At 41.2% G+C, this 27,336-nt stretch overlaps 1 protein-coding gene across 1 annotated transcript in view; it reads left to right on the top strand.

Annotated features, from left to right (window-relative positions):
* The window catches only part of NHEJ1 (non-homologous end joining factor 1), a 129,413-nt gene that overhangs the window by 41,071 nt on the left and 61,006 nt on the right, over positions 1-27,336 (top strand). The window contains exons 4-5 of the mRNA XM_044670755.1: positions 6,710-6,848; positions 10,125-10,183. Of these exons, the coding sequence (XP_044526690.1) occupies positions 6,710-6,848; positions 10,125-10,183 (198 nt within the window). The remainder of the gene's footprint in view (positions 1-6,709; positions 6,849-10,124; positions 10,184-27,336) is intronic.

Genomic DNA, 27,336 nt, shown 5'->3' with positions numbered 1-27,336 from the left:
AGAGAGAGAGAGAGAGAGAGAGAGAGAGAGAGAGAGAGAGAGAGAGAGAGAGAGAGAGAGATAGAGATACATTTCAGCCTAACTAGAACTGATTCTTCATTTGGCCAAGACCCTGCCACCATAGATCAAGGACCAAGATAAACTGGTTCCTGGATAGCTCAGAGAGCAAGTACTCCCACCCCCCGTGTCAGTCTGTTCAAGAGCAGAAATAAAGAGAGCAACTGTGCTTCCCACCTAGATTTAAGAACCCTGTCCTTGGCAACTGGCTTTCAAACGTCATGCAGTCCGACCTTCTCAGGCAATGTCCCTCTGGCTCTCCCACATTGATGCTAGGGAAGCCCGCACTCACACTGGCTCTGCCACATTGTCACACTGATACCGATGCCAGGGGACACCAGGGATGCCAGTGTATGACACATTGCTCTGTGACACCCACTGCTGGATGAAGGTTTTTTACTTCACACAGGCGTGCCTCCCAACCCCATTTCCCTTTATGTACTTGATATCTAGTTATCCTTCCCTTTTCTTATCCCCTTGCCCTCCTTTCTCTTAATCTACTCTTCTTTCTCTTAGGCCCTCAGTCCCCTTAGGGGACTCTGGGTTCCTCCTATATCCTATCCCAGTCCTTCCCTTATTCCATCCCCTTTCCCTCCTGTTTCTCTGTACATTAATATTTTTACTTTTCTAATTGTGCATGTTGTTCTCTCATTATCCCAGATCTGATGAGAGTAAGGTTCTAGTATTAACCTCTTTCCATTCTCTCCTCTTTTTTCTCCATGGTAGTTCCTCCACTTATTTTCCTCTTCCTTATGGGATAGCCATTCCACCTTACTTTCTCCTGGTCTACTCCACTACCATTTCATCTCTTTCTACTGCATTCATCTTGATCTCAAGTCTTCCATCCATACACTCTCCTTCAAAATACCCAGGCAGGAGTCAAACAATTTGACCTTTGGGGTCACTTAGAATTAATCTTTCATCATATCCTTTGTATGTTTCTTATAGAACAAACTTTCTATTGATTTCTGGGTTTCCCCCCAGGAATAGTTGACATTCCTTTTGTTTGCTAAATGTTCATTTTTTTTACCTTTTATAATTATGCTATTTTTGCTGGATATGTTATTTTTGATTGTAAGCCCAGTTCTTTTGCTTTGTGAAATGCTGTGTCCCATGCCTTGCATTCTTTTTATGTTGGGGCTGCTAAGTCTTTTGTTATGCTCCACAATATTAAAATTTTTTTCTTTTGCTTATAGTATTTTCTGCTTAATTTGGGAGCTATGAAACTTAGCAGTGATGCTCCTATGCATGTTTATCTTGAGTTGCTTTCTTCTGTGAATTTCTGGATCTCTTTGAGTGATCTTTCTTTCATAGTTTTCTTGATTTTCTTGAATTGCTCTTATTTTTTTCCTAATTTTTCTTTATCCTCTCTCTTTTGATTTTTGAGGTCTCTTAAGCCCTTCCAAAATTTCTTTTTGAGCTTGTGGCCATTTATTGTTTTCTTTGCTGTTATTGATGTAAGTGATTTTACTTCATTTTTCCCACGTTTGAATTGAGATCTTTTCTGTTCCTATAGTAGCTATTGTTACTTGAGTTCTTTCTCTTTTGGTTGTTCTTTAAAAAGAAAATTATAAAATTTTAGCAGCCATGCCAATACACTTAATTATTGGCTTTTTGCTTGAGGGTCTGGGTTCTTAGGATGGTGGAGTATGTTACCTCAGGCTTTAGGATTTTTTCGTTTTGTTCTTTTCTTGGGACCTATTTAGTTATTCCAGTTTTTATAGTACAGGGTCTAATGTAATTCCTTGACTCAAGCCCAAATTCATGATTGACCTCAGGTGTTCCAATCAAAGTCCATGGGCAGTTCTTCCCCTGCATTTGTAAGCAGACAGCCCACCTCCCTGTGGCAGCATCCAAGGACTCCTCCTGAGAGTGACCATAGCTGGCAGGATCCCAGTCTGTCGGCAGCCATATTCACTGGTTCATGTTTCTTCCTTATTACTCTTCTCCCATTGTCATAGCCAGGACAGAGCAGGTGTTTAATCTGTATTCTATGGGCCACCAAAGTCCCTTATTTGTTAGCAGTGAGGCTTAAGGTCCTGGTCATTGGGCCTGGCTCCCAAAGACTCTGTGATATCCACTCTTTTAGTCCCCACAGTAGGCCAGCAGGGTCTTCAGACCTGAGACTACAGCTGACACAGCTGTTCCCAGGACCTGCTGCTTGTCGATTCCAGTGGGATTCTCATGAATTCAAGCTCCCATGCTCAGCAGACAAGGGGAGGTTGCTGGTCCTACCATGGTAGGTTTGAGGTCAGCAAAGTCAGAAACCTTCCTCCCTAAGTTGTCCCTGGCTGTTCAACTTCACTCCTGACTCCTGTCTGTTCTTTCCACTTTTAGCATTGATTCTGTGGTGTTGTTTTTGGTTGTTTTGGGGGATATTCTTCCCACAATGCATCTCTCAATGAGTCTCAGAGTTTGAATGGGCATTTCTCTAATCAATAGTGATTTGAAGCATTTTTTCATATGACTACAGATAAATTTAATTTTTTTCTCTGAAAAATGCCTGTTCATATTCTTTGACTATTTTTCAGTTGGGGAATGCTTTGTATTCATATAAATTTGACTATAAATTTGAAAAATGAGGCCTTTGTCAGAGACATTTGCTATAAATTTTTCCCCAAAATTTGTTGTTTCCCTTCTAATCTTAGTTGCATTGATTTTGTTTGTACAAAACCTTTTTAGTTTAATGTAATCAAAACTACCTATTTTATTTTTCGTAATGTTCTCTGTGTATTGTTGGGTCATAAATTCTTTCCTTATCTATGTCTGACATTTAAACTTTTCCATGTACCCCTGATTTGTTTGTGGTCTCACCCTTAAATTTTGTTTTTTTAACCCTTACCTTTTGTCTTAGGATCAATACTGTGTATTGGTTCCATGACAGAAGAGCTAAGAATCCAGGACCTTCCATCTTTGAACCTGGCTCTATATCCATTGAGACAGCTAGTCACCCCCCTCACTCTTTTTTTTCTATATGAAGTATCCATTTTGACTTTATTCTGATGTATGGAGTGAGGTATTCATCTATGCCTACTTTCTGCCATACTATCTTCCAGTTTTGCCAGCAGTTTTTGTCAGATAGTAAGTTCTTTCCCCAAGAACTTGGATTATTGGGTTTATTGAACACTAAGTTACTATGGCCATTAACTACCATGTGTTGATTACCTAATCTATTCCATTTTTTAGCCAATTCCAGGTTGTTTTGATTATTAGGACTTTATAGTATAATTTGATATCTGGTATGGCTAGAATTCCTTAATTTTTTTTCATTGATTCCTTTGATATTCTTGGCCTTTTTTTCTTACAGATGAATTTTGTTGTTATTTTTTCTAGCTCTATGCAAAAATTTTTGGTTAGTTTGATTGGTATGGCACAGAATAGGTAAATTAATTTAGGTAGGATTGTTATTTTCATTATATCAACTCAGTCTATCCATGAGCAATTAATGTTTTTACAATTGTTTAGGTCGAACTTGATTGTGTTTTGTAATTGTCTTCATATAGTTGCTTGGTTAGTTTTAGTAAGACTATCCCCAGATATTTTATATTGTCTAAAGTTATTTTGAATGGAATTTCCTTTTATATCTCTTGCCATTGGACTTCGTTGGTGCTAAATAGGAATGCTGATGATTTCTGGGAGTTTATTTTATAATCTGCAAATTTGCTAAAGTTATTAATTATTTATATTAGGTTTTTTTTTGGTTGATTCTCTAGAATTCTCTAGGTATATCATCATATTATATGCAGTGATAACTTTGTTTCCTCATTCTATTTTCATAGTTTTCATTCTTCTTTCGAAGTACTCATGAACAATGGGTTGGGTTTCCATGTTCTTCCCATAGTCCATAGGGTCCTTCATCTCAGCTATTGGATCATTTAGCATTTTTTTTTAAATAGTATTTATTCATAGATACCTGAACTCATTTGCCAGCTCTGGAGATAATTTTCTTTTATGTTGTTAATGTTTTCCCTATTGATTTATCTGCTTAAATTCAGAGTCTTTGAGTTTTTTTTTCTTCTTGAGAGCTTTGGTAATTTCAGAATTTTTTTCCCTTGATTTTCTCTTTTGTTCACTTTCTAACTGTTCCCTCTGATGGTGGTTTCCTTGGGGGCTGTATTCAGCACATTTTGGCTTTCTCCACACTGGATAATTCATGCTTCATCAGCCTGATCCTTGTCCCAAGTGACTTTTGGGGGCCAGAACTTTCAAGTGGCAGCTGAGCTTTTTCTCTAAGGCTTAATGTAGTGCTGCATTGCAGCCCCCCACCAATACACTCAGTATCCTGCCCTCTCCCTGTGTTCCTCAGTTTTCTGGCTTACCACTAGCAATTCGGAGCTTTCAATCACCAGTGCTTTGGGGGTTGTGACCCCTCAGGAGCCTTTTGCTCTGAAGGGCTATTGCACCATCTGTCTGTAAAAGGCCCAAGTAAACTTCTGCAGCCTGGAGCTCCATAATGCTGGAAAAAAGGAGTAAGGGAGTCTGGGTGTGGCGTTGTGTTTTGTTGTAAGCCTATGTTGGATTCTTGAGTTTCCCAGTGCAGTTTCACTGCTGTGGTGTGGGAGAGGGGCAGTGAATGAGCTCAGGGTCAGTGAGTGTCAGTTCAATTAGAAAAAAAATCTTTTGGATTCTGAGTTTCCTAGACCAGTGATGGGCAAATTACGGCCAGCGGGCCAGCTGTGGCCCCATGAAATGTTCTATCCGGCTGCACAGCATTATTCCTAATCTGACAAATACAATGAAACTTCGATAGAGTTGTCTTAGAAACAGACTGACAAATGAGCATTTCCTTTCCTTTGGCCCCCTCTTTAAAAAGTTTGCCCATCACTGTCCTAAACTATGAAGACAACTGAAGTTGTTTTATTTTTGGTGCATAATTTCTGTTTTGGAGAGGTTTGAGAGGTCTTGGGCCATCAGAGAAAATGTCTAGTCCTCCTATTGTTCTTGTGACTTGGGACTTGTCTCTTATACTTACAAATTTGAATGATTTCCTTATAAGGTTGATGTTTTAAAAAAGACATAATAGTAAAATAAGGAAAATTTGTCAAAGACCAGAGCTTAGTGGTTGAGGTTTATAGAGTACGGATTTTTTATCCTAACTTAAATTTGTCTATAAGACAGATTGGATAGCACAGTTTAAAGGCATCCCAGTCTCTGATTCCTTTCATCTTAACTTTCCCCTAAAGCCTTCGTTTTCTGATCTTGGATTTTCCCCATCTTCTTACCCTTCCCCTAGGGGAATAGCTGGGAAAAACCAGGTAAGATAATAGAGTATTTTGGCTAATGGAAAATTCCTCCTGGAGAAAGAAATAATTATATTTGGCAATAGTACATTTTCATATTAAAATCTAAAGATTAGAGAAATACTCTAGCAATATTTTGACATCTCTAGGTCCGAGAGATTCCCCCCTCCTCTTCATAGTGAAGAGCTTCTGATCCTTTGATGGCATACTGGTTATTTTAACATAGGATTTAACTATTGGCCACCCATCTTTGGGCTTTAAAGACTTTATGGGAACGGAGTGAAAAAAACTAGGGTATTGACCTTAATATCAAAGGACCTTGGAGCTACTGTCCTAGTTAACACTCTCCATTTTAGACAGGGTGACTTTATTTTGGTTCCTCTCATTCAGTTCTTTCACTCTTGCATCTGAGTCTTTATTTAATCTGTTGCAAATTCTTGACTCAATTTATCTCTTCCTCTTTACTATATGAAATCCTTCTCTTTAAATCACAACTAGTGGCCATTAGTTCTAGGAAACTTTTCCTTAGTATTTCTATCTCTTTTATGGGGGTAAAAACAGAAAACGGAAAATCTCCTAACCTTACCCCCAATAACTTTTAAGTTATAATACAATAGTAATTATGTTGTTTTTTTGCTTATCTATTTTGTCTCATATAAGATGGCTACCTTCTATAAATCCCTAAGCCACCTGACACTCCTTAGCTCAGAAAGCCCACTTGATTTCTCATTATTTCTAGGATAAAATATGAACTTCTGTCTTTAGCATCTTTGCAACCCATCTGCACACTTCCTTTCTAGACTTATCCATGATACCCTCTTCTTTACATACTCTCGGTTTCCTCCTCAATGACCTCCTCCCTGTTACTTGTTTAGTGTTTCATCTCCTCTCTCCATCACTGCCTCAGTTGTTCCAGTCTTAGCATGCACTCTTAATTTACTCCTACTGAAGACCCTTCAGATTCCCTTTGTGGCTAGTGCCCTATCCCCTGAATGATGTGTCCTTGTACGTCTCCAGCCTTGGACATATATTGGCCATAATCTTCAATAGGTCACAACCCCTTAGCTGTGGACAACTTCTAAAGATTTTAAATTTCAGAGGTGGTGTTGACTTCCATTGCTAGCTAAAGTTTCCTCTCTTGGGAATTCCCTATAGTAATGAAATTTGTCCCTTATATATATTTTTTGTTTTCCCCTGGAATGTAAGCTCCTTGAAAGCAGCTACTTCATTTTCATTTCCACATCTCAAGAACTTCCACTCCCTGGACCAGAGCAGACCTTTTTAATAAATGCTAAATGAATAAATGAGTGGAGGGTCTGTCTACTCATTTAGCCAGTTGCCCAAGTGATTATTACAGTGTCTGAGGATATTTTGTAAACAGTTTTTAATGATAGACTCCTCCTTTTTTAAAGGTTTCCCAGCATCTTATACGTCCCTTGATGGGCATGAGTCTGGTACTACAGCACCAGGTGAAAGAGTTGGCTTCTTTGCTTCGACTGAAGGATGCAGAAATCCAAGACTACCAGGAGAATGGAGCCACACTGAGTCGAGGTTAGAGGGGATTAGTTGGGGTGGGCATGTAGTTTTGGGAGGGAGAGAAAGTTGTAATAAAGAAAGGGAAAGAAACATTTGGAGTTAACAAGGGACACTAGCCCGACCACAAAGGGTTGTCTATAGGGAAGACAGGGAACTGGATAATGAATAGGAACTGGAAATTTGGTGCTGGGCCAGAAAGATCTTTTTTTTGGCTCTGAACACTTGGCCAAGGCCCAGGTGGCTGGCAGGGGCAAGAGCTGCGTCCAGCCATACTTAGATAGTGACATGAAAAGGAAAAGGGCCAATGGCCATACAACTCTGGTTTAGGATATTACAAAATTTGGATGTCAGGAAGCTTACAGTCTTTAAGTCTCTCCCCCTAGGAGAAAAATCGGTACTACAACAGATACTTTCTTAGGTGTCATTCAGAGAAATGAATGACCAATTCTTTTTTTCCAGGACATATCTCGCCTCTCTTTTCCTATCGCCACCACATTCATGTAGATTCACATTCCCACTTTTCAAGATTATTTCATTAGCTTTCTAAAAAGTGTTCTACTTCAACTCTTGTCTTTCCAATTAATCTATACCAATTGATACTACTGCCAGAGTTTTTTGTTATGATTGGTTCATTCTTCTGCTAAAATATCTTTAGTCATTACCAATTATCTAAGAAGTAGAGTCCAAAATTCTTTGTCTGACATTCAGGACCTTGCACAATATTACTACCTTTCTGGACATACTTCATAGTCTTTCTCTTTGCATGTTGAACTATTCTTTGCCCTCCAAATATATCCTGTACTTCTCTTAGTCTGCCTCCACTTTGCTCCAAAATGTTATTAATTGATACCATGTATCAGGCATTATGTGCTAGGTTCTGAGAAATAGAAATACAACAAGTGAAACAATCTCTACTTACTATAAGCTTACATTCTAATGAGGGAGACAAGAAGTCCATATAAACTGTATGTAGCATAAATATAAAGTTAATACATATATATGCATATATTCACATAGACCCACAAAGTTAAATGTAAAATAGTTTGAGAGAGGTGGTTGGGGGGAATGAGTAAAAGCATTCAAGCAGAAGATAGTATTTGAGATGTATCTTAGAGAGAAGACTGTCAGGGTTGAGGTAAGGAAGGAGTACATCCCAAGCCTGGGAGGTGACTAATACAAAGTTATGGAAGTAGGCTATGAAATATCATGAATGAGAAACACTCCATAGATATTATCATAATTGAAACCCTGGGAGCTGATGAAATCACCAAATTAAAGTAGTATAGAGGAAGAAGAGAATTCCCAGACAGAACCTTGGTGTGGACCTTCTGGCTAGTGGATGTGCTATGGATGAAGATCCAGGAAAAGAGACAGAAAGAGATGTAAGAAAGGAGAACCAAGAGATAGCAGTAACACAAAAACCTGTAGAGAATAGGATATTGAGGAGATGAGTGATTAACAGTGTTAAAAGCTGTAGAGACCAAGAAGAGAAGGTTCGAAGAAATGACTATTAGGCTTGCCAATTAAGAGATCATTAATGACTTTGGAGAGAGCAATTTTGGTTGAATGATGAGGTCAGAAGCTAGATTTCAAGAAGTTAAGGAGTAAGAGGAAAGAAGTGGAGGCCCCTATTATTGATGGCTTTCTCAAGGACTTTAACCACAAAGAGTGGAGAGACATAGGGAGATTAGCTTTGGGAATGGATGGGCAAAGTGAAGGTTCTTTGAAGATGAAAGAGACATGGGCGTGGGCAAATAGGGAGGTAGCTAGTAAATGGAGAGGTTGAAGGCCAGGAAGAGAATAGGCATGATAAAGGGGGCAGACTTCTGGAGAAGATAGTATGGAATGGGATCACTTGTGCTTGTAGAGAATTTTGCCTTTGCAAAGAGAAGGGCCCACATCTTCATGTGAAATGGGTGAAGGAGAGAGTAGCAGAAAGCATCAGATTGGTGTAAAATGAGAAACAGGGTAGAAGAAGTTCTTGACAAATGAATTTCATTTTTTTAGTGAAATTATAAGGCAAGGTTCTTGTGAGAAGTTGAGAAGAGGAGCTGGGGGAGTTTCAAGGAGGGATGGAAGACTAGTGAGTTGATTAAGCAGGTAGCAGAGGACTGATTTCCTATCTAAAGTGAGGGCCCAGTTGAGATTATGGAACATAAATTTATAGTGCTGCCATCAGCATATTTTTGTGATGTTCTCTAGTTTTGTTGAGCATAGTAGGAGCAGAGACAGAGGCTGGTAGAAATAATCTAAGGGACAAAGGCACCAGGGACTTGAGAGAAGAGTGCTGCATAGGATTGGCCTGGCTTCCCAAGGGGTCAGGATGGGGAAGGAAGTGATGGCAGCCAGTGTAGAGGTAAGGGCTTGGGGAAAAAACCTAGGGACTGGGTATTGGATATTGAGGTGAGTTCACCCACTTCATCTACTATACTACCTCGCTGCCATGGAACTGCAGTTGAAATGACTGCTTAAATGTTGGATCAAGGTTGGAAAGGGAGGAAAGTAAAATCAGAGTAGGAGTATCTGAGAAAGTACCGAGGAGTATGGGGAGTAGAAATCTTAAAAAAATAAATATATTTTATTTCCCCCAATTGCATGTAAGAACAATTTTTAGCATTCATTAAAATTTTTTTCCCTCCTTCCCATCCTTCTTCATTCCATCTTTCCCTACCTCCTCCCTGAATCAGTAAGCAAAAGAGTGGAAATCTTGAAGAACAAGTGTAAGGTGGGTGATGCTTATGAGAGAACTGGAATGATAGGTGATTTTACTGTCAGAGTTTCTTAAGAGCTCTCTCTTGTCTAAACTCCATATTTTTCTAGTACTTTCTAGAATAGTTCTTTACATAAACCAGATATTTTATTTGAAATTTTATTATGTATTTCTAACATTCTTTTAAAAATTTTTATTTAGTTACAAATTTTCTCCCTCTCTTCATATTGGCCCCTTCCTCACTCATTGAGAAAGGCAAGCTATTTGGTGTATTTCTATGTGTGAAATCATGCAAACATATTTCTCATCATGAGTCTTTCAGAACTGTCTTGGATCATTGTCTTGATCAGAGTAGCTGCTATGTTTTAACAGTTGATCATTATTATAATGGTATTGCTGTATAACAAAAATTAAGTATTTTTAAAAGGTTAGTTTTAGTTCCTGGTACATATTGAGCTCCTAATAGATTAGGTTATTGATTGAATGAATGAACAAATAATCCTAGTCAGGCGTGGATCAGCTCTTTGCTCTACAGGATCCTTAAACTAATTTCTTTTTTCCTTTTTCCTTTCTGGTTACAGATCGATTGAAGACAGAACAATTTGATGAGAATGCTTTCCTGGAGCAGTTTGTAACAGAGGTGGGAGTTTTGTTCTTTTCTTATTCTCCAACTAGCTTCCCTTTCCTATCTCTTCCCCTGTCACTGATTAGTGGCTATGGTTTTCTTGATAATTTTATGCTTAAAAGCCTGTAAGAATCAAAGAACCTTTTTTCTGAAAAAGTTGCTCACAAAGAAGCTGGTTTGACTTGTCTTTAGTTTTTTAATATCAAAAGTAACAAGCAGGGGCAGCTAGATGGCTCAGTGGATTGAAAACCAGGCCTGGAGATGTTAGGTCTTGGGTTCAAATTTGGCCTAAGATACTTCTTAGCTGTGTGATCTGGACAAGTCACTTAACCTCAACTGCCTAGCCCTTGTCACTCTTCTGCGTTGAAACTGATACTTAGAAATGGTTTTAAAACAGAAAGTAAGGGCTTTAAAAAATGATAAGCAGACTAATGTTTAAATTCCAAAAAAATCATTTATTTAGGGGTTCAGAAAATTATAGCAGCACTACAAAAATGATAGCCACTTGACAATGAAAAGCCATTTACCTCTCATACAGTGATTAAAAACTTTAGCTTTAGCATTGTGACAAGGATACTGTTTGTCTGGTGTTCTTGTGCTTAAGCTGACAGCCACTAGGAATGTCCTCAGCTGGGATTTCTATGTGGTGGCCACAGTGTTCTAATCTACCCACCTCTGGAGGTTCAGTTGGCTTTGGATGAGTCAAGGTTCAAAGCCAGGTGATTCACAGGTCAGCAGCCTCTCATTGAATGGTTTTACTGGGCCAGTGTGGAACTAAGTGTTTATGATCTTCATAGGAGCGCTGGCAACATCCGTCTGGTCCTTTCAGACTTTGTACTTTACCTCTTTGTTGGCACAGTTTGTGCCATGCATGTGGGAAATTTTTATTAGGCCAGTGCCAGTGTCGCCTAATAATTCAGCTGTGTGAATTCCAAACTTTTTTTAATCCAAGAAGAATTTATTAAATGCTTTCAATATGCAAGGTATTATGCTGGGTACTGGGAAAATAAGGACAAAACAGGCCCTACCTCAAGGAGCTTCATTCTTCTGTGGATGATACGCTGTATAGGCACATGATAATTTAAGGAGGAAGTCAAGTTCTATCACAGCACTTACTCTGGACTCTCCCCTCACTGGACCATTTAAACTAAGGAGATAGATACCAAGTAGGTGGTGGAACTTAGGTGAACTGTTAGAATATTCCAGGTAACAGGCAAGAAGAACCTATTTTAGCTTGGAGGTCCAGGGCTAGCCTCGAGCTAACAAAAGGGGAAAATGCCCAGGTGAGGTTCCCCACTGCCTTGATTGAATATTAATGTGTTACAAGCAGAATACAGCATAATGTGTGGGAAAAGCATTAGGTGTTCTAGGCCAGGTTAATTATCTTCTCCCTGTTACAAGGAGATGTCTGTGGCTGGGTCTGGACCGCCTAGAAGCCCCAGACAGTGCACTAGTAGGTAAGGTTTGCAGAATGTTTCTCATCAAGCATTCAGGGAACTCTGTGGTTTACTCTAGACCTCTGGGAAGCTCTCTTCTCCTATAACTAGTCTTTGGCTCATTCAGTATGACAGGGAGAGGGTGGAGCCTGGGGTGACTATTGTGACCTGAAGGCAATTTCTGGATTGGGACTTTGAGGAAGCAATTTAGTCCAGCACCAGCCGTCTACATCCCTTCAACTCCTATTAATGCAGGAGGGAGTGGGGGGAGGAAGCCTTTATTTTCATTCAATAAATATCATGTTTTAGTCATGACTAAACATTGGGAACAAGGCAGTTTATATAGGAGGAGAGAACAGATAATATGAGCCTCTCAGGAGTTTTTTTCTTGCCCAGGTCTCCATGTATAGATCTACCTTTTGCTGAGAAAGAAAAACTATGAAATGGGAAATAATAATAAGGATAATTTTAAAAATCTTTTTTTAACCGTGAATGACAATTTTTTAAAAAGTTTATTTATTTATTTAGAATGTTTTTCCATGGTTACATGATTCATGATTTTTCCCACCCCTCTTCCCTCCTCCCTCCTGGAGCTGACAAGCAAATCATGTATATGTGTATCATTGTTCAAAACCTATTTCTGTATTATTCATATTTGCAATAGAGTGATCTTTTAAAGTCCCAAACCACATGGTCAATCATATATTTAAAAAATCTTTTCTTCTGTCAATACATATTGATTTCTTTCTTTTTTTTTTTTTTTTTTTAAATCCTCACCTTCTGTCTTTGAATCAATACTGTGTATTGGTTCTAAGGCAGAAGAATGGTAAGAGCAAGGTTGGGGGTTAAGTGACTTCCCCAGGGTCATACAGCTGGGAAGTGTCTGAGGCCAGATTTGAACTGATGACTTCCTGTCTCTAGACCTGGCTCTCAATCCACTGAGGCACCTCATATGTGTATTTTTTATTTTACCAACTCAATTATAAATTCCTCATGTGCATGTACTGTGCTTATACTTTATATCACATAATGCCCAGCGTGACACAAGGAACATGGCAGGTAATCAATCGATAAACACCTCCTGATACACTTGGAATCTCCATTCTGCTATAGTACTCTCCCTTCTTTCTGATTTCCCTTTTTCTTTTGGAGTCATTATAAATTGGCTAAGTGGTGGCCACAGGTTTCCTGCCCCAGCTGTCTAGAACAGAGCTTCCTCCTCACTGGAAGATGGCACACACATGGTTATGGACATAGCATTGGACAGGGAGCTAGGAGATCTGGAAGTGAATCAGGGCTCTAGCACAGAGAAGTCCTCTTATAGGCAGAGTTCTTGCATTGTAAATTGAAGGTCTCTGTAGAAATGTGCCCTAGAGAAAAGAGGGGGCCATTCAAACCAAACTTGCCTCACTTTGGCCCCAGGGCTGAGTACCTTCCAAGTTATTTTGGCCATAAGTGTTAAGCCATCTGGTGTGAAGGAGGGATATGGTAACAGGCAGTGGAGGCCTGCTTGGTTTCTTATCTGGTGCATCCGCTGTATGTTTCTGCCTACGTATGACTTGTCCTCTGAGCTGTCTTCCCACCTCAGGCTCAGTTGAATGGTGCAGGCAATATTCTGGTGTCTAAATTGGCAGCTTGGGGCATAGAGTGTTTTTTTGGAAGGGGTGACTGCATGGCCTGTGGGGAGAGAGTGACATTGAGCCTTAGAACTCTGGAATCTTTGCATAAGTCACTTCTTCCAGACTCTCGATGCTCTCTCCTATGAGATTTGAAGCATGATGTATATCTCTGTCCTGCTGTTGGGTAAAGGGCATATAGACATGGAGAGAAAAAGTCTCTGTAGGAATCCATGGACCTGATTGGAGATGGGGATATTACCCTTTTAATTATACAACATAGCTATTTCAAATTCAGTCTTTTAGAATTCAGAGGGGCCATATATCATTTAGTCTAGCCTGTCTCATTTTATAAATAGGAAGCTCAGACCCAGAGAGGTTATTCGATTGTATGACGGTGTCCCTCAGTGTCATCTAGACTTAACACCCCTATTTCCTAACTCGCAATATAGAACTCTCTGCATTATGCCACCTTGCTTTACAGATTGACCATTATTGGAGGATCTATGGAAGGGATAGTATTAGGGCCAGGCTAGAATCCTCGTGGCCTCTCAGAATGCCCTGCTGTACTAAGTGTGGCATATATAGCTACTTGAACTGGAAGGTTTCTCTGAGCAATTATGGTCCTATCATGACCACCAAATATTCTTGCAGTTCCTGCAAACAGGACACAGTGAGGTCAGGGGGTCACTCAGGGCTGAACTGGGAGGATGTACCATTAAAATAAGCAACATTGAATAGGAAGATAAACAAACTGTGGACAGAGAGCTCTAAATGAAGGATCGGGGGGCCAGGGCTGACGTCAGAGGGCCAGGGGTCAGTAACTGGGGTCTGTGTTTCCTGAAAGAATTAGAGTTGGGCAGAAGGCCAGAGAGATGATGTTTAAGAGGCAGTAGAGTAGGTAGGCTTTGGATGAAAGTGGCCCTGGGAGGCTAAGACAAGGGAAAAAAGCTTGAAAGTTGAATAGCTAATTTGGGAGCAATAATAAATCTTAGATTTTAAACCACTTTACCATTTATAAGTGACAAATCTTTCTCTTTCCTTGCTTGGGTTTCACTTTGTAATGGCCCTTTCCACTGTTTCCTGGGATCCTTCATTATCATTCTTGGGGGCCCCAGGGAAACCAGCACATAAGGGACCTGATCAGAGGGAGGCTGGCAGCCCAGATTCAGGAGGAAAACAAAAGAGGCAGGAGTTGGAGAGAGTGGCAGTTGGCATCATTCCATGCTGGGCACTTTGTAGGACCAGGGAGTAAGAGGCAGCTCTGAGATTGGGAATAGGATAAAAAAGTTAGGAACGATTAGTGTCTGTGCCTAAGGGAGCTGGGCTAGAAGAATACAGAACGAGTAGGCCTCAGGAGCTCCCCCTCTCAGCCCATTCCACTTGCGGCAGTTCCCGCCCCTTGGCCCTCTCTATCCAGTCGTCCTCATCTGGTTGCCATCAGGCTGTGCGGCTGCTGGCGGGCCCTTTATTTATTTATCCCAGCATAATGGGGTAAGGAGGGAGCTGGCCCAGGCTTGGCATTCCGGGCTGTGCCACAGAGCCACAGGCGGTTTGCATGGGTGTGTGAGTCACTAGGGCCGCATGCTGCTCAAACCAGACGTGGCCAGGCTCAAAATAGAGCTCCGCCCTCTGCAGCTGGCTGCCCCTGGCCAGCGACCAGCCCTCAGCACTGGCACTTGGGCAGTTTCATGAAGAAGGTTCCTCCAGGGCGGGGGTCCTGGCAGAAGTGGCCATGTGAAAAGCCTCGCCTTCATGTCCCTGCACCAGGCCTTTCCAGTTGTTGTCAGGCCCCGTGACAGCGCATTCACCTTCTCATGGGATACCCCAGGCTACAGTGTGTTGGCTCTCGTTGACATTCACAGGATTTATTTGCTAAAAAAACTCGGTTTCCTTTATTGCCTCCTTGGTAGTATTACTTCTGGTAGCATGACTCTAGGGCCAAGGCCCCAGAGGCCGGCAGGTGATGTTTATTATGTATTACGTATGTTTGCTTGCTCTTTGTCTTCCTGAGCAATCCCTGCTCTCTTGCCTTGGTGTTGGGTGTAAAAGTAGCCCTACTTTTTGGAATTGTTCAGGGTAAGCCACTTAAAGGCAAGAACCAGGTGCTAAAAGATCAGATAATGCCTTTCCTTTCGTTTTTTGAGTAGCTGACAAAGAACAGTTTAGAGCAGTGATGGGCAAACTTTTTAAAGAAGGGACCAAAGGAAAGGAAATGCTCATCTGTCTGTCTGTTTCTAAGGCAACTCTTCTGAAGTTTCATTGTATTGTATCCTACTCATTGTATTCCTCAGATTAGGAATAATGTCCCACAGCAGGATAGAACATTTCAGGGGGCCACATCTGGCCGTAGTTTGCCCATCACTGGTTTAAAAGGTACTAAAAGCTGGCAATACTGAGGGCTCTATAGTAGGGGTGGGTATATTAAGCCAGACTTCTGGTACCTGGGAGCCTTTGATTTCTGTTTTTCCTTATGGCTATATGGGCACTTTTGCCCCCTTAAGCTTGGCCATTGGGGTGTCTTTAGTTTTCAGTTGAGATGCTTTATAAACAGACTTATAATTTCTTACAATTTATTTTCTATGGAAGCTTAGGTATTTCCTGAAAAACACACTAATCCCTTTACAAAATACATTCCTTGAAAACAGTTTATCTGTCATTAACAAAAAGAAGCAGGGATGTGCTTTTAAGCTTTTAGAATATGGTACTAGCATTGACCATTGTGTTTGACTAAGGTTGGGTTGCCTCTACTTGTTGACTTAATTTACATTGTTACAATTGTATATATTGTTTTCAGGTACATTCTTCGCTGCTTCACTTTGTACAATTAAGTCTTCTCATGTTTCTCTGCATTTGTTATATCTTACAGCACTCTAATATTTCATTACATGAACATAGTATGATTTGTTCACTGATTCCCCTGTAGTTGGGCACGAGTCTTATTTTCAGTTTTTTTTTATCATGTCATTTTTCCATAAAATAAAAAAGTACTCATGAAAGCACTGGCTAACATTTCAAGGTTTTCTTTGAGATTAGTTAGGGAAAGTTTGTATTAGTCCACTCAAGCCAGTTATCACTCAGGCATCTATAGCTGACCTACAGCAAGAGTTGTATTCTCCATGGGAAGAGTTAAGTATGGTCTAGTGAATAAAATAATGGAAATTGAAATACGAACTGGGAGTCGGGACTATTTTACATTCCTAAAAGACTCTATGTCATCTTTGGTAAAATTCCTGACCTTTTTAGTACTCTCAGGTTCCCCTCTGTAAGATGGGTGAGTAAATGAGCCTCCCTGCATCCTTTAGTTTCCCACTCTCATCAGTGACAGTTTCTTTTTCCTTGGAATAAAGACAGATATCAATCTGTAAAAGCAACAGATGATCTAACTTTTTATATCCTCCTAGCCTCTGATTCTGGGTCCTCTTCTCTTTCTATACTATCTCAGGGATTTCATTAACTTCTGTGGATTCAGTTATCATTTCTATATAAATGATTTCTTTTTTCTTTCTTGATCTTCTGGTCACTTGTCTTCATCTGGACAATCCATAGATATCTTGAGCTTTATGAGTTCAAAAGAAAATTCATTCTGTGCCTCTCCTGCATCTGTCTCCTTCTCCCAGGTTTCCTTCTTTCTTTTGAGATTCACAACCCCCAGAGTCATTCTCAGCTCTTCCTTCTGTTTTATTTCCTCTCTATTCCTTCTCTCTCATATTCCAAACAAATTGCCAGGCCTTGTCAGTTCTCCTAAAACAGTTGGGCTTCTTCTTCCCTTTCTTTTAAGTTACATGGCCTGAGTTCAGTTGCATGGCCTCAGTTACTACCTGAGTTTAGGCCTTCTCTTAGGGGAATTATTGCACTGGCTTCCTAATTGCTTTCTCTGCATCTGTTTTTTTCCTCTCTTCAAGCCAAATCTTCACATAGCTACCAAAACAACCTTCTGAAAACTTAATGTTCAGCAGCAGCACTTTATCTTCTCCAGGATAAATGCAAATTCCTTAGCCAGATTGACTTCTTGCTCTCCCTAACTGGTAGTATTCTTCCTTTCTAGTTATCTTGTATTGGGCTGCCTTGCATTTATTTTGTGTTTATCACTTGCACAACCTTCCTTGATAGAAGCTAAGTTCCTTGATAGTGACGATCGTTTCCTTTTTTTCCTTTTGTATCCTTGGTATCTGTATGTGTGTATGTGTGTAATAAAGATGTATATACCTTGCTATGTGCTAAGCATGTTTTTACAAACATATAGTAGGTTGGTTCAAATCCTGGCTCTGACACTTCTTATCAGTGTAACCATATGCACACAAGTCATTAATCTCATAGAGATGATATTTCCAAAACACCTACCAACAGAATTATGAGTATCAAATGAGATGGTGTATGTAGAATCCTCTTGGTTCCATTCCTCAATCTCCAGAAATTTCCCACTTCTTAACCAAAAGCTTTCTTATTCTGGTGATGCTTTTACCCTGAAGTTCTTTATTCTGATTAGTTTCTGACATAAACTACTATTTTGTGAGGTGCCCAAGACACGCTCCTTTCCATCTTGATTCTTTTTAATCTCTGGAATTTTCCATCTGTTCTCCAGCCTCTTTGTTCCTCCTTGGGTACCCTTCTCATCTTTCTTTTCCCTCTCCCTACATTTTCCAAGTCTCTTTTATTTATTGACTTCTTCCTTTTAGAATATCAGCTGTTTGAGGATAGGGACTTGAATTTGTATCCACAATACCTGGCACATAAATACCCTTTTATCTGTCTGACTTCATAAATCTAAAAGTGCTATATTAATGTTAGCTATTGTTACTTTGTTGGTCTATATATTGGAATTTTTGTTCACAGTGATTAAATTTGTTGATGGGGGAGACCATTGCCAGTATCACCAGATTATCTTGAGTACCTTTCAGAAGTAGTAAATACAGTGGGGTTATATAGTCATCTCTTGACATTTGAGTGTTTGACATTTGTGGTTTTGGTTGTTTGAGGGCTGGTCATCAATAATTAAATTGGGAATTTTTGGACATTTGTGACATTTTATGGAAAAACACAGACAACTTGTGTATGTGGAAAAAATAAAAAAATTTTGTAAGTCATACAAGCATAATATATACTGTATATTATTAATCTATTTTATAATTTACTACTATAAGTATACATACATACATACATTAATTATAAACAGTTAAATATTGATGAAAGTTTCAGTGTGCTAAAGAACTAGGAGCTATGCACTCTTTTTGGGAACACCACCTCTTTGTCCCTCTAACATTCAGACTCAGTCGAATGATTTCCTCCTTCAGCAGTCACTGTATCTTATGCTTTTCATAGGAGAAAGAAATACTTGAATAGTTGTGAAGACTCTGCATGGTATGTGAGATACTAACCTTTCTAGCATAGAAGCTGCAACTTTTTTTATTGGTTCAGTGTGTTATTTTACTTGTTTTGTGTGTTATATATGATTAGAATTATTAAAAATAAAATTTTGGCATTATGCCTAGAGTTATTTGTGGTTTTTTGTGGTCTTGTGCCCCTAACCCTTGTGAATGTAGAGGGACAACTGTATTTTTAAAAATTAAATATGCTTCTTGTTCTCAGGAAGTTTTTAGTCTGGTAAGAAAAACAAGCCAAATGAACACTGATACTATACATTTATGTATGTCAAATGAGCCAGAATTGTAAAGCGCTTACCACAGTGCCTAGCACATAGTAAGCACTCTATAAATAAATATTAGCAATCATTATTATATAACACATTTACAAGTAACCCTATATACCTTGAGAAAAACTAGGAGATTGCTCGTGATGGACTCAGGGTTTATGCTAGGTTATTTGGGGGATGGCATCCTAATGCCAGAGAGGTACAGATTCTGTTGGTCTCTTGGGTGGTCTCACTTAATCTTTTTTTTTTTTAAGGGGAAAGTACTCTAGTGTGGGTGTTCATTGGGAAGTAATGATTGTATAAAAAGCAAAATGCATCAGTATGATTTTTTTTTAAAGAAAGGCTTCCTAACTACAGGAGTGGAAACACAGAAGAAAAACAACTGCTTCAACACATGGGTTGAGGCGGACATGATTGGGGATGTAGACTCGAAACTACCACACCAATGCAACTATCAATAATATGGAAATAGGTCTTGATTGATGACACATGTTAAAACCAGTGGAAATGCACGTCGCCTATGGGAGGGTGAAGGGGGGGCGTGAAGGGGAAAGTAAAAACATGAATCATGTAACTATGGAAAATTTTTCTAAAAAATAAAATATTAAAAAAAAAGAAAGGCTTCCTAGAAGAGATAGGTCATAAGCTGAGAATTAAATTAGAAAAGGTATGCTTTTTCAAAAATGATGGGAGAGATGAAAGTGAACATTTGAATAATATAGAGGGAGATGTCTTGGATACAGCCAATTGAAGCCATCTCTCTTAGTTGTTGTTTTCTTTATCTTTGAAGTCTACACTGAACAAGTACCATAGAGTACCTTTCTAGTGTGTCTCTCTTACTGCCCAGATTCCCTTATAAATGATGTGAGTGTGTGTGGAGTAAAGAGGACTTAAAAAATTTTTTTTAACCCTTACCTTCTGTCTTAGAACCAATACTGTGTATATTGGTTCTAAGGCAGAAGAGTGGTAAGAGCTAGGCAATGGGGGTTAAGAGACTTGCCCAGGGTCACACAGCTAGGAATTGTCTGAGGCCACATTTGAACCCAGGACCTCCTGTCTCTAGGCCTGACTCTCAATACACTGAGCCAACCAGCTGCCCTCTAAAGAGGACATTTTAAAAGAGAGTTACTTATACTACTTGGCTTGAAGGAGAAACTAGTCCTCTTAGCATTCAGGCCCTAGTAGTTGACCAAGATGGAGGAAGGACCAAGCTAGCATTTTCAGTTTCACAGTGAATAAAAGGTGTTGACAGAACTGAAGCCTTCATCTTCTAACTAATTACTTCATAATCTTTGGATTTATCAGTAATTCTAATAGGTAAGGGCTTATCTGAAGGCATCATATGGTCCCCAAATGTAGGGGCATCCTGATTATCATGGGTAAATAGTTGTTGAGTACACAGAGCCATTAACTAGATATAGTCGTATTCAATTTCTACCCAAAACAAAAATCACCATAAGAAGCCCTCCAATAAATCTTGGGGATGGGCATAATTTGTCAAGAAATTTCAGTAGTGGAGAGGGAAAAGGCTGAGAAAACTTGTATGTGACTATCTGAGGGAGTCTCAATAACTTCTTTGATTCTTCTCCCTTATTATCAGTTGGAAGGAAGCAACACGAGTATTTATCTTTGTCTTCATCTTCGTTTTTTCCCCATCATATTGTTGTACAACCTTAGAAGCATGTGATTTTCTCAAATTTTCTGCTCATTACTCTAGTGTTCTGTTAATGCTTTAGAGATTCAGGGCTAGTTCCCATTGTGCTTGCCCTTGTTGGAGCTGTCCAGGTCTGACCAATAGTTATTGACAGATTGAAAGCCTCTGATCCATGAAGCTGCTCCTGAGGTCTCTGGCTTCAATCAAGTGGCCCTTGTTATGGCCCCATATAGAGTTCAGAATGTCATTTTTCAGCTAGTCCACATGTATAAATATATGTTTCTATAGATATAAAAATTGAGAGAGTCTGTTTCTTTTTTTTTCTATACCCCTTTTCATGGGGCAGGCTAATGAGGTGCATGTCATTAAAGGGCTGATGTTTTGTGGAATGGGAGCCTTTTAAACTGGATGTGCCTGGCTTAGTCATGGCAAATATTTACCAAAAAAAAAAAAATAGGGACATACCATATAAAATTAGAGTTCTGAAAATAGTACTGAGAGAGGGAGAACCAAAAAAACCCAGGACAGAAAATACAGCCTAGTCTGTTCAGGAGAGAAGGAAAAAGAGATAAAACGAGAGAAACCTCGGCAGTAAAAACAGCATCTTGGTAAACAGACTATAAAAAAAAATTGTGACCTGCTTTCTGGCAGCCCTGGCGGCTGTTGAGCAGGCGAAGGTGGCGGAGCCGGCGTCTGTGTGGACATGCGGTGCCCCGGGCGCACGGCTCCCCCGGCTGCGTAGGGCGTTAAATTTAGCCACATAATGATGGGCCTGAAGAGCAGCCTCTTGTTGACCACATAGTAATTACTGCCTCGCTTTATGAATTTTATTTTGCTTATTCTGTTTCCTTCTCCTTTGGCACGGAGGCATCCTGGGGAGGGGGCAGTCCCACTCCCATAACCCTCCCTCATATGCAAACCACAGTCTTTGAGGGGGCTTGGGGCCTTGGACCATGAGGAGGAGAGTTGGGTTTTCTGGTTGATCAGAGAAAGGAAAAAGGCTTACTGGTGCCCAAGAACCTCCGTTTATCATTGGGAAAGGCTCATGTGGGACTTGCAGCAACTCCTACTCAGAGCTCCTGGAGAAAGTGACTGTCCTCAAGACTTTGGTCTGGGATAGTTCTTTCATTTGGCATATGACTGAGAAGCCGGGCCTGCTCCTAGCTGTTGTTTGCTATTTATGCTTTAGTCCTAAGTAACTCAGTTCTTTAAAGTTCTCAGATTGAGCATCACCTTTCTACCATGGAGATCTTTATTATACCATACATAACATCCACAGCTATAATAGCTAGCATTTTTATATCACTTTAGAGTTTACAAAGCACTGTATGAATGTTATCTTATGCCTGTAGCATTGGTCTCTTTTATGAATTAATGAACCCTAGTACAGATGATCATATGATAACGGAAATAACTTGTTGAAATTTTAAGTCCTGCTCTGGGGCACTGAAACCTTTCTGGACTGGGCCCTACACTATTGCTTGGTTTGGGGAGCATGATTATATCCCAGTTGTCTCCCTTCACCTTGAGATGCATTATTATTTTGAGAACTGATTGTATCCCCTATCGTGAGGAAAGAGTAGGAAGCCCTCAGTCCCAGGCCAAAACTATCTGGTTGGTATGGGAAACGAGATAGTTGAAGGGACTATTGGAGAAATCGTGAGGACCAAGCAGTTGGGTCACAAGGGGCCAAGTTCTCAAATGGTGACCTAGGCTGTTACCTGTGCCCCCACAGTGGCTCTTGAACCAAGGAAATAGTGGAAAAGGAAAAGCAAACAGGAGCTGTAGTTGGGGCATTTGGTCTGTCCCTCCTTTACCAAAGCTGTCTTGTTTGTGTCTAGGGGGTGGGATGACTCCCAAGGCCAAGTGGGAACGTGTTGGGGAGAGGCCTCTTGCTGCCCTTATTTTCCCAAAACAAAGGAAGCTCCTTGCATTGCTGGAAGTCGCGTGCTTGAATGCTGAGTTTGTTATTGCCTGATAACCCGGCCACCGGCCCCTGCCCTTCTCTTCACCCCATACAGCCTCTAGTGCAGTGTGAGCAGCTTCCGGCCCCTCATCTCAGGCGGTAGATTCACTTTCCACCCAGGTCTGGGAGGGGAGCTTCTGGTGGTCTTAAAATCTATTGTGCTTGAGCTGTTCTCAGGTAGATTCAGGGAGCAGACCTCAATCCTGCACAGAAGCGATAGGCAAGGGAATTATTGAGGAAACTAGGGAATCCCAGGGCTGGGGATGGGGGCAGGGGAGTAGTTAATCAGCTTTTTTCAGTGTGGGGTTGGCATTCAGGTCTGAGGTTATAGTAGATGGCCTCTTAGGCACTTCTAATTTGAAGATACTGTTACTCTAAGTTAGAGCCCTGAGACAGACCAAGAAGGAGACTTCCTATCATAGTGGAAAAAAATCTAGGTTTAGAGTCACAGGACCTGGGTTTCATTGTTGGCTCTGCCATTACCACCCTGTGGGAACTTGTGTAAGACACCTAACTTTAGTGGTCCTAGATTTCTCAATCTGCAAAGTTAAGGAGCTGGACCTCCCTTCTAGCTTTAGATCCATGAGTCTATGTCTCAGACTGCTTTTTTAAAAAATAAATTTTTATCGATGTCTTTTACTTTTCCATCATGGTCATTTCACACTGTATCCTGGGATTGCTTTCTTGATGTGGTATTGGCTACAAACCCTGATCTTGAGATTTAGGGTGCTTAGGAATATACTTTAGAGAATGGTAGTGAGGGGGAAGAAAGATCTTTCTTATTTAATCTGTCCTGTGCTTTGTGAAACCCATCCTGTGCTTTAGTGAGTAGTCGCCACCTTGATCTCTGCAATCATTATGTGGATAGAAGAAAGTCAGTCTTAGATCAATGCAAACATTAGTAGGCTGTTTGGGATTCAGAAAGCAGACAGTAGAGATGACTTGGGTCAGAAATGTGGATTCTACTTTACTGGGTTCTGTTGAGGGATTCAAGCAGAGACATAAAGGGAACAAGAATCTGAAAAAGAGCCGTGGAAAACTGGGTGTGGGAGGCTTACTATATAGAGTTAAAAAGGATTCTTGTTGGTGTTTCCTTGCTAGGGGTTGCAGCATGAAAGAGCAAAATCAAACAACACTACCTGGTAAGGAAACCAAGAATTTAGATGGCTTGGTGTCTTCATGGGGCTGGAATTAAGAATTTTCTGGATTCTACCCTGAGTGTAGAGGCTGACAAAAAAGAAATGGACAGTCACAGTTTTACACTTGACTGAAGCCTTCTCTCTTTTTGGAATTATTAGGAACATGCTTTCATGAAAAGGAATCAGTGTGATTGGAACCTTTGCCTGAAGCTATATGTTAGGTAGCCTGAGAAGTCCTGGACTGGTCTATTTGAGAATGTGTTTCAAGATGGTAGCAAAGAGTAATGCAACAGACTAGACTCTATTAGAAAAGACTAAAGGAAAGGGTTAGAATTGGAGAGATTGGAATAGTTTAAGTAATAATAGTTGCCATTTAGAGAATGTTTTATGGTTACAGAACACTTCACATTTGTTATCTCACTGGAATGAATGAAAGAATTGAAGACTTCTCTACTTTTTTGGTGAAGGTTGTGAAGAAGCTTCATACTTTCTATTGCTTTCTTATAGTCCTTGGGGCTGCTTAAGGAACAGAAAATCACAGAAAATCTTGGTGAAATGAGAATAGATCAAAGTGCTACTTTCTTACCTTTTTTTTTCAGCTCCTCCAGATTCAACTACCAAACAGTTGAGTTGTAGGAGCTAGAGTCCAATTAAGATGCTAATGTTCTTTGGCCCTATGGGGGCTTCCAGCCATCACTTAGCTCCAGTTATCCTTCAGGCCTTGTTTCCTGATTAAGTGAAATACCATTCCCCTAGTCAGTGGAAATCTGACCTATAGGTATGGCCAGTCAGAAGGTCAGCTTCAGAGCCATTTCTGTGGGTGAGCTTTGGGTGGAAGAGGAGCATGGCTCTGTCCCTGTCACCAGCAGGGAGCAGTAAACTCTGGCTCTACAGAACCCAGACACTCTTTGTCCGACTGTGTTTTCCCAGTGTCTCCTGGGGAGTGATTCAGGGCCAAGGTGACCGTGGGTTTGGAGCCCAGATGAAAGGATGCCGGGGACCACAAGACAAGGTCCCTTGTGTGGCAGTTGGCTGGAGAGATGAGTGAGTGAGTGTGTGGAGGTCAGTGACGCAATTCCTGCCCTGTTAAGGGTAGGAGGAGGAGAAGGTTCGTGGTGTGTCTCCTTATAAAGAGGCCCTCACCACATGAAGTAATTGGTGAAGGTGATCCCACCGTGAGTCACCCAGGAAGGGACGCCGTGTGCCGGAGCCCCAGAGGGAGGGATTGTGGATTTCCCTCTTGCTCCTTCTATGTTTTATGCATAATGTGGGTCGTCTTAGTCACCCAAGTTTCCTTGTCTAAGGCCCATCCCCTGCCCCACAGTCTCTGGTATTTTTTGTTTGTTTTGTTTTGTTTCTCATCTATCATTTTGTTTTTGATTTTCAGCCTTTTATCTCGGGTTTACACTCTTGCTTTCGGAAGACCCAAACCACACTTACTGTGTTTGTCATTTGAGGAGGTAGCCTTGTGGCTCTTACCCCAACTTGGTTTTTCCTAGACTTTTGGTTTGTTTTCCCCTTCCCAGGTGGGCAGCATAGACTAGTCCTGGAATTCCAAGGAGCCCTACGGGGCCCCTGAGCCTGGGGTGTCCATCAGTTGAAGGCAGTTCTAGTCTGGCCTTTATTGAGGTCTGGGGCTGCCTAAAGCTCTGGGGAGTGTCCCTGTAATCAGCCAGCCACCAGCCCCATACTGCCTTGTAATAAGGCTGCTCTATATTTGTGCTGTTTATATTCTCCTCTGTAATAATGCCATAGCCCTCATTTCATTCTCCCTTTTGGGGAGATTTTTCTGGGTAATAGAAAAATTTGAAATGGCAAGCCTGTGAAGTCCAAGGAGAGTTTGTTCCGGATGAGTCTTTTAATTGTGTGTGTGTGTGTGTGTGTGTGTGTGTGTGTGTGTGTGTGTGTGTGAGAGAGAGAGAGAGAGAGAGAGAGAGAGAGAGAGAGATACAGACAGACAGATACACAGACAGGCAGAAAGAAAGACAGAAAGACAGACAAAGAAATGGGGATAGGCATTATGGTGTGCAGGATTATGTGTGAGGAGGGGTCACACATGGGTGTGTGCTGTGTGGTTGCAGTAGATGTGGAATAAATTTTTGCAGGGGCAGGAACACATAGGGAATGTGGTTGGAGTGGCTACGTGGGGAAGATGTATGAAGGTGGACAGTGCAGTGATGGAAAGCCCCTTTGAGGCAAATTTCCAATAGATGACTTTAATATTGAAAGTTGAATATTTGCTGCTAGAATAGAAGAATCTTTAAAGCTTAAATGAATTTCTTCACCCATTGTCCCAGTTAACCTTGCTCCCAGCTTCTTCTGGAACGACTGCCACAATGCCACACAATTTCGTTGACATGTTGTTTCCTTTGCTTCCTCAGATCAGCCGAGGAGAAAGTAAGAGAAAGGGTTAGCTTAACGGATTTGTTTCAACCCCCTCACCTGGTTATAGTTTAGAACCAGATCGGGCTCGGAATGGACCGTCCCTTCTCCTATGTCCGAGCTTGGGGGGCTCTGGGGCTCGCCGACCTGGCCTGGGGGAGTTGTGGGAGCAGTCGTTGCTGGAACTGGAGCTTAGCGCCTCCCCTCCCCCCTCCCCCAACTGATTCTATAAATACTTTATTATATGGCACCAGTAAAACTTCAAGTATTTCTTTTTATTAGTGCTACATAATATGGTAATTGTGTGACAGCGTAGGGCTCCTGTGAACAGCCTCCACCCTTTCCTAGGTGTGGCTTCTCACCACCGAAGCTTGGGCGGGCCCACAGGCCCCTCTGTTCCTCCTCGGGGATGCTGCGAAGGCGAGGAGGGGGCTGGGCTGCCTCCTGGGGCAGGGCCCTCGAGGGGAGCCCCGTGTGCAGTCACATACTTTCCTAGACTCTTCTGGGGAGCTGCCTCTCTTCCTGGAACAGCAGCCAGGATCTTGTCAGATTATTACTAATCACCACCCGGGGACACGTAAGCTGCCCTTTCCTTTGAGTGTGGCCCTCACGTGGCCGAGGAGTTGGTTTGGAACTTAGACCCAGGCAGCCGTGCGAGGACGGCATGAGGAAGTACCTGGTTCATCGTCCTTGTCTGCTTTTCTTGATAAAAACCATCCTTCTTTCTAATTTCTCCAAGACTCCCATTCTATAACAATAACCGGCCCCATTTGTATCTGTCTTCTTTCTCGTCTAGAAGAGCCTCCTGGTTAAAACCGTGTCGTTGGTTTCTCCATTAGCTCCAACTTCTACGTAGTGTAAGGCTGGCATTTGAGCCTCTTCTGGTCTTAATTTTCTAAGCTAATTTCAGCGTGGAGGGGAGGAAAACAGACCACTCGAGGTGCTGGGGCAGCTTAAATAGAGAGTTAAGGCAGGAGATGGCAGGAAGAAGAGCAGCTTCTTTTCCTGGCAGGAGGAGAGCGTGCAGGGAGGGTAAGTGGCTTTGGAGGAGCCGGTCAGTCCCCTGAGGGCCCCTGGGGCCCAGTCCTCTGGCCCTTAGTTCAGTTCGGCCTTCTCTCACCTGATGACCTCATCAGCTCCCAGGGACTTTTAATCATCATCTCTATGCAGATGACTCCCAGATCTGAGTTCTCCAGTCCTCGTTGTGACCCTCAGCCCTAGTCCTCATTTCAGATCGGATATTTAACAGACGCCTCAGACTCACCATGTCCAAAACAGAATTCATTATCTTTCTTTTAAAATCCATTCACTCCCCTTCTGAG

Source organism: Gracilinanus agilis, chromosome 3, assembly GCF_016433145.1.
Source record: "Gracilinanus agilis isolate LMUSP501 chromosome 3, AgileGrace, whole genome shotgun sequence".
Classification (NCBI taxonomy): Eukaryota; Metazoa; Chordata; class Mammalia; order Didelphimorphia; family Didelphidae; genus Gracilinanus; species Gracilinanus agilis.
Note: the sequence above shows the minus strand (reverse complement) of the source record. Positions and strands in the feature narration are given on the sequence as shown.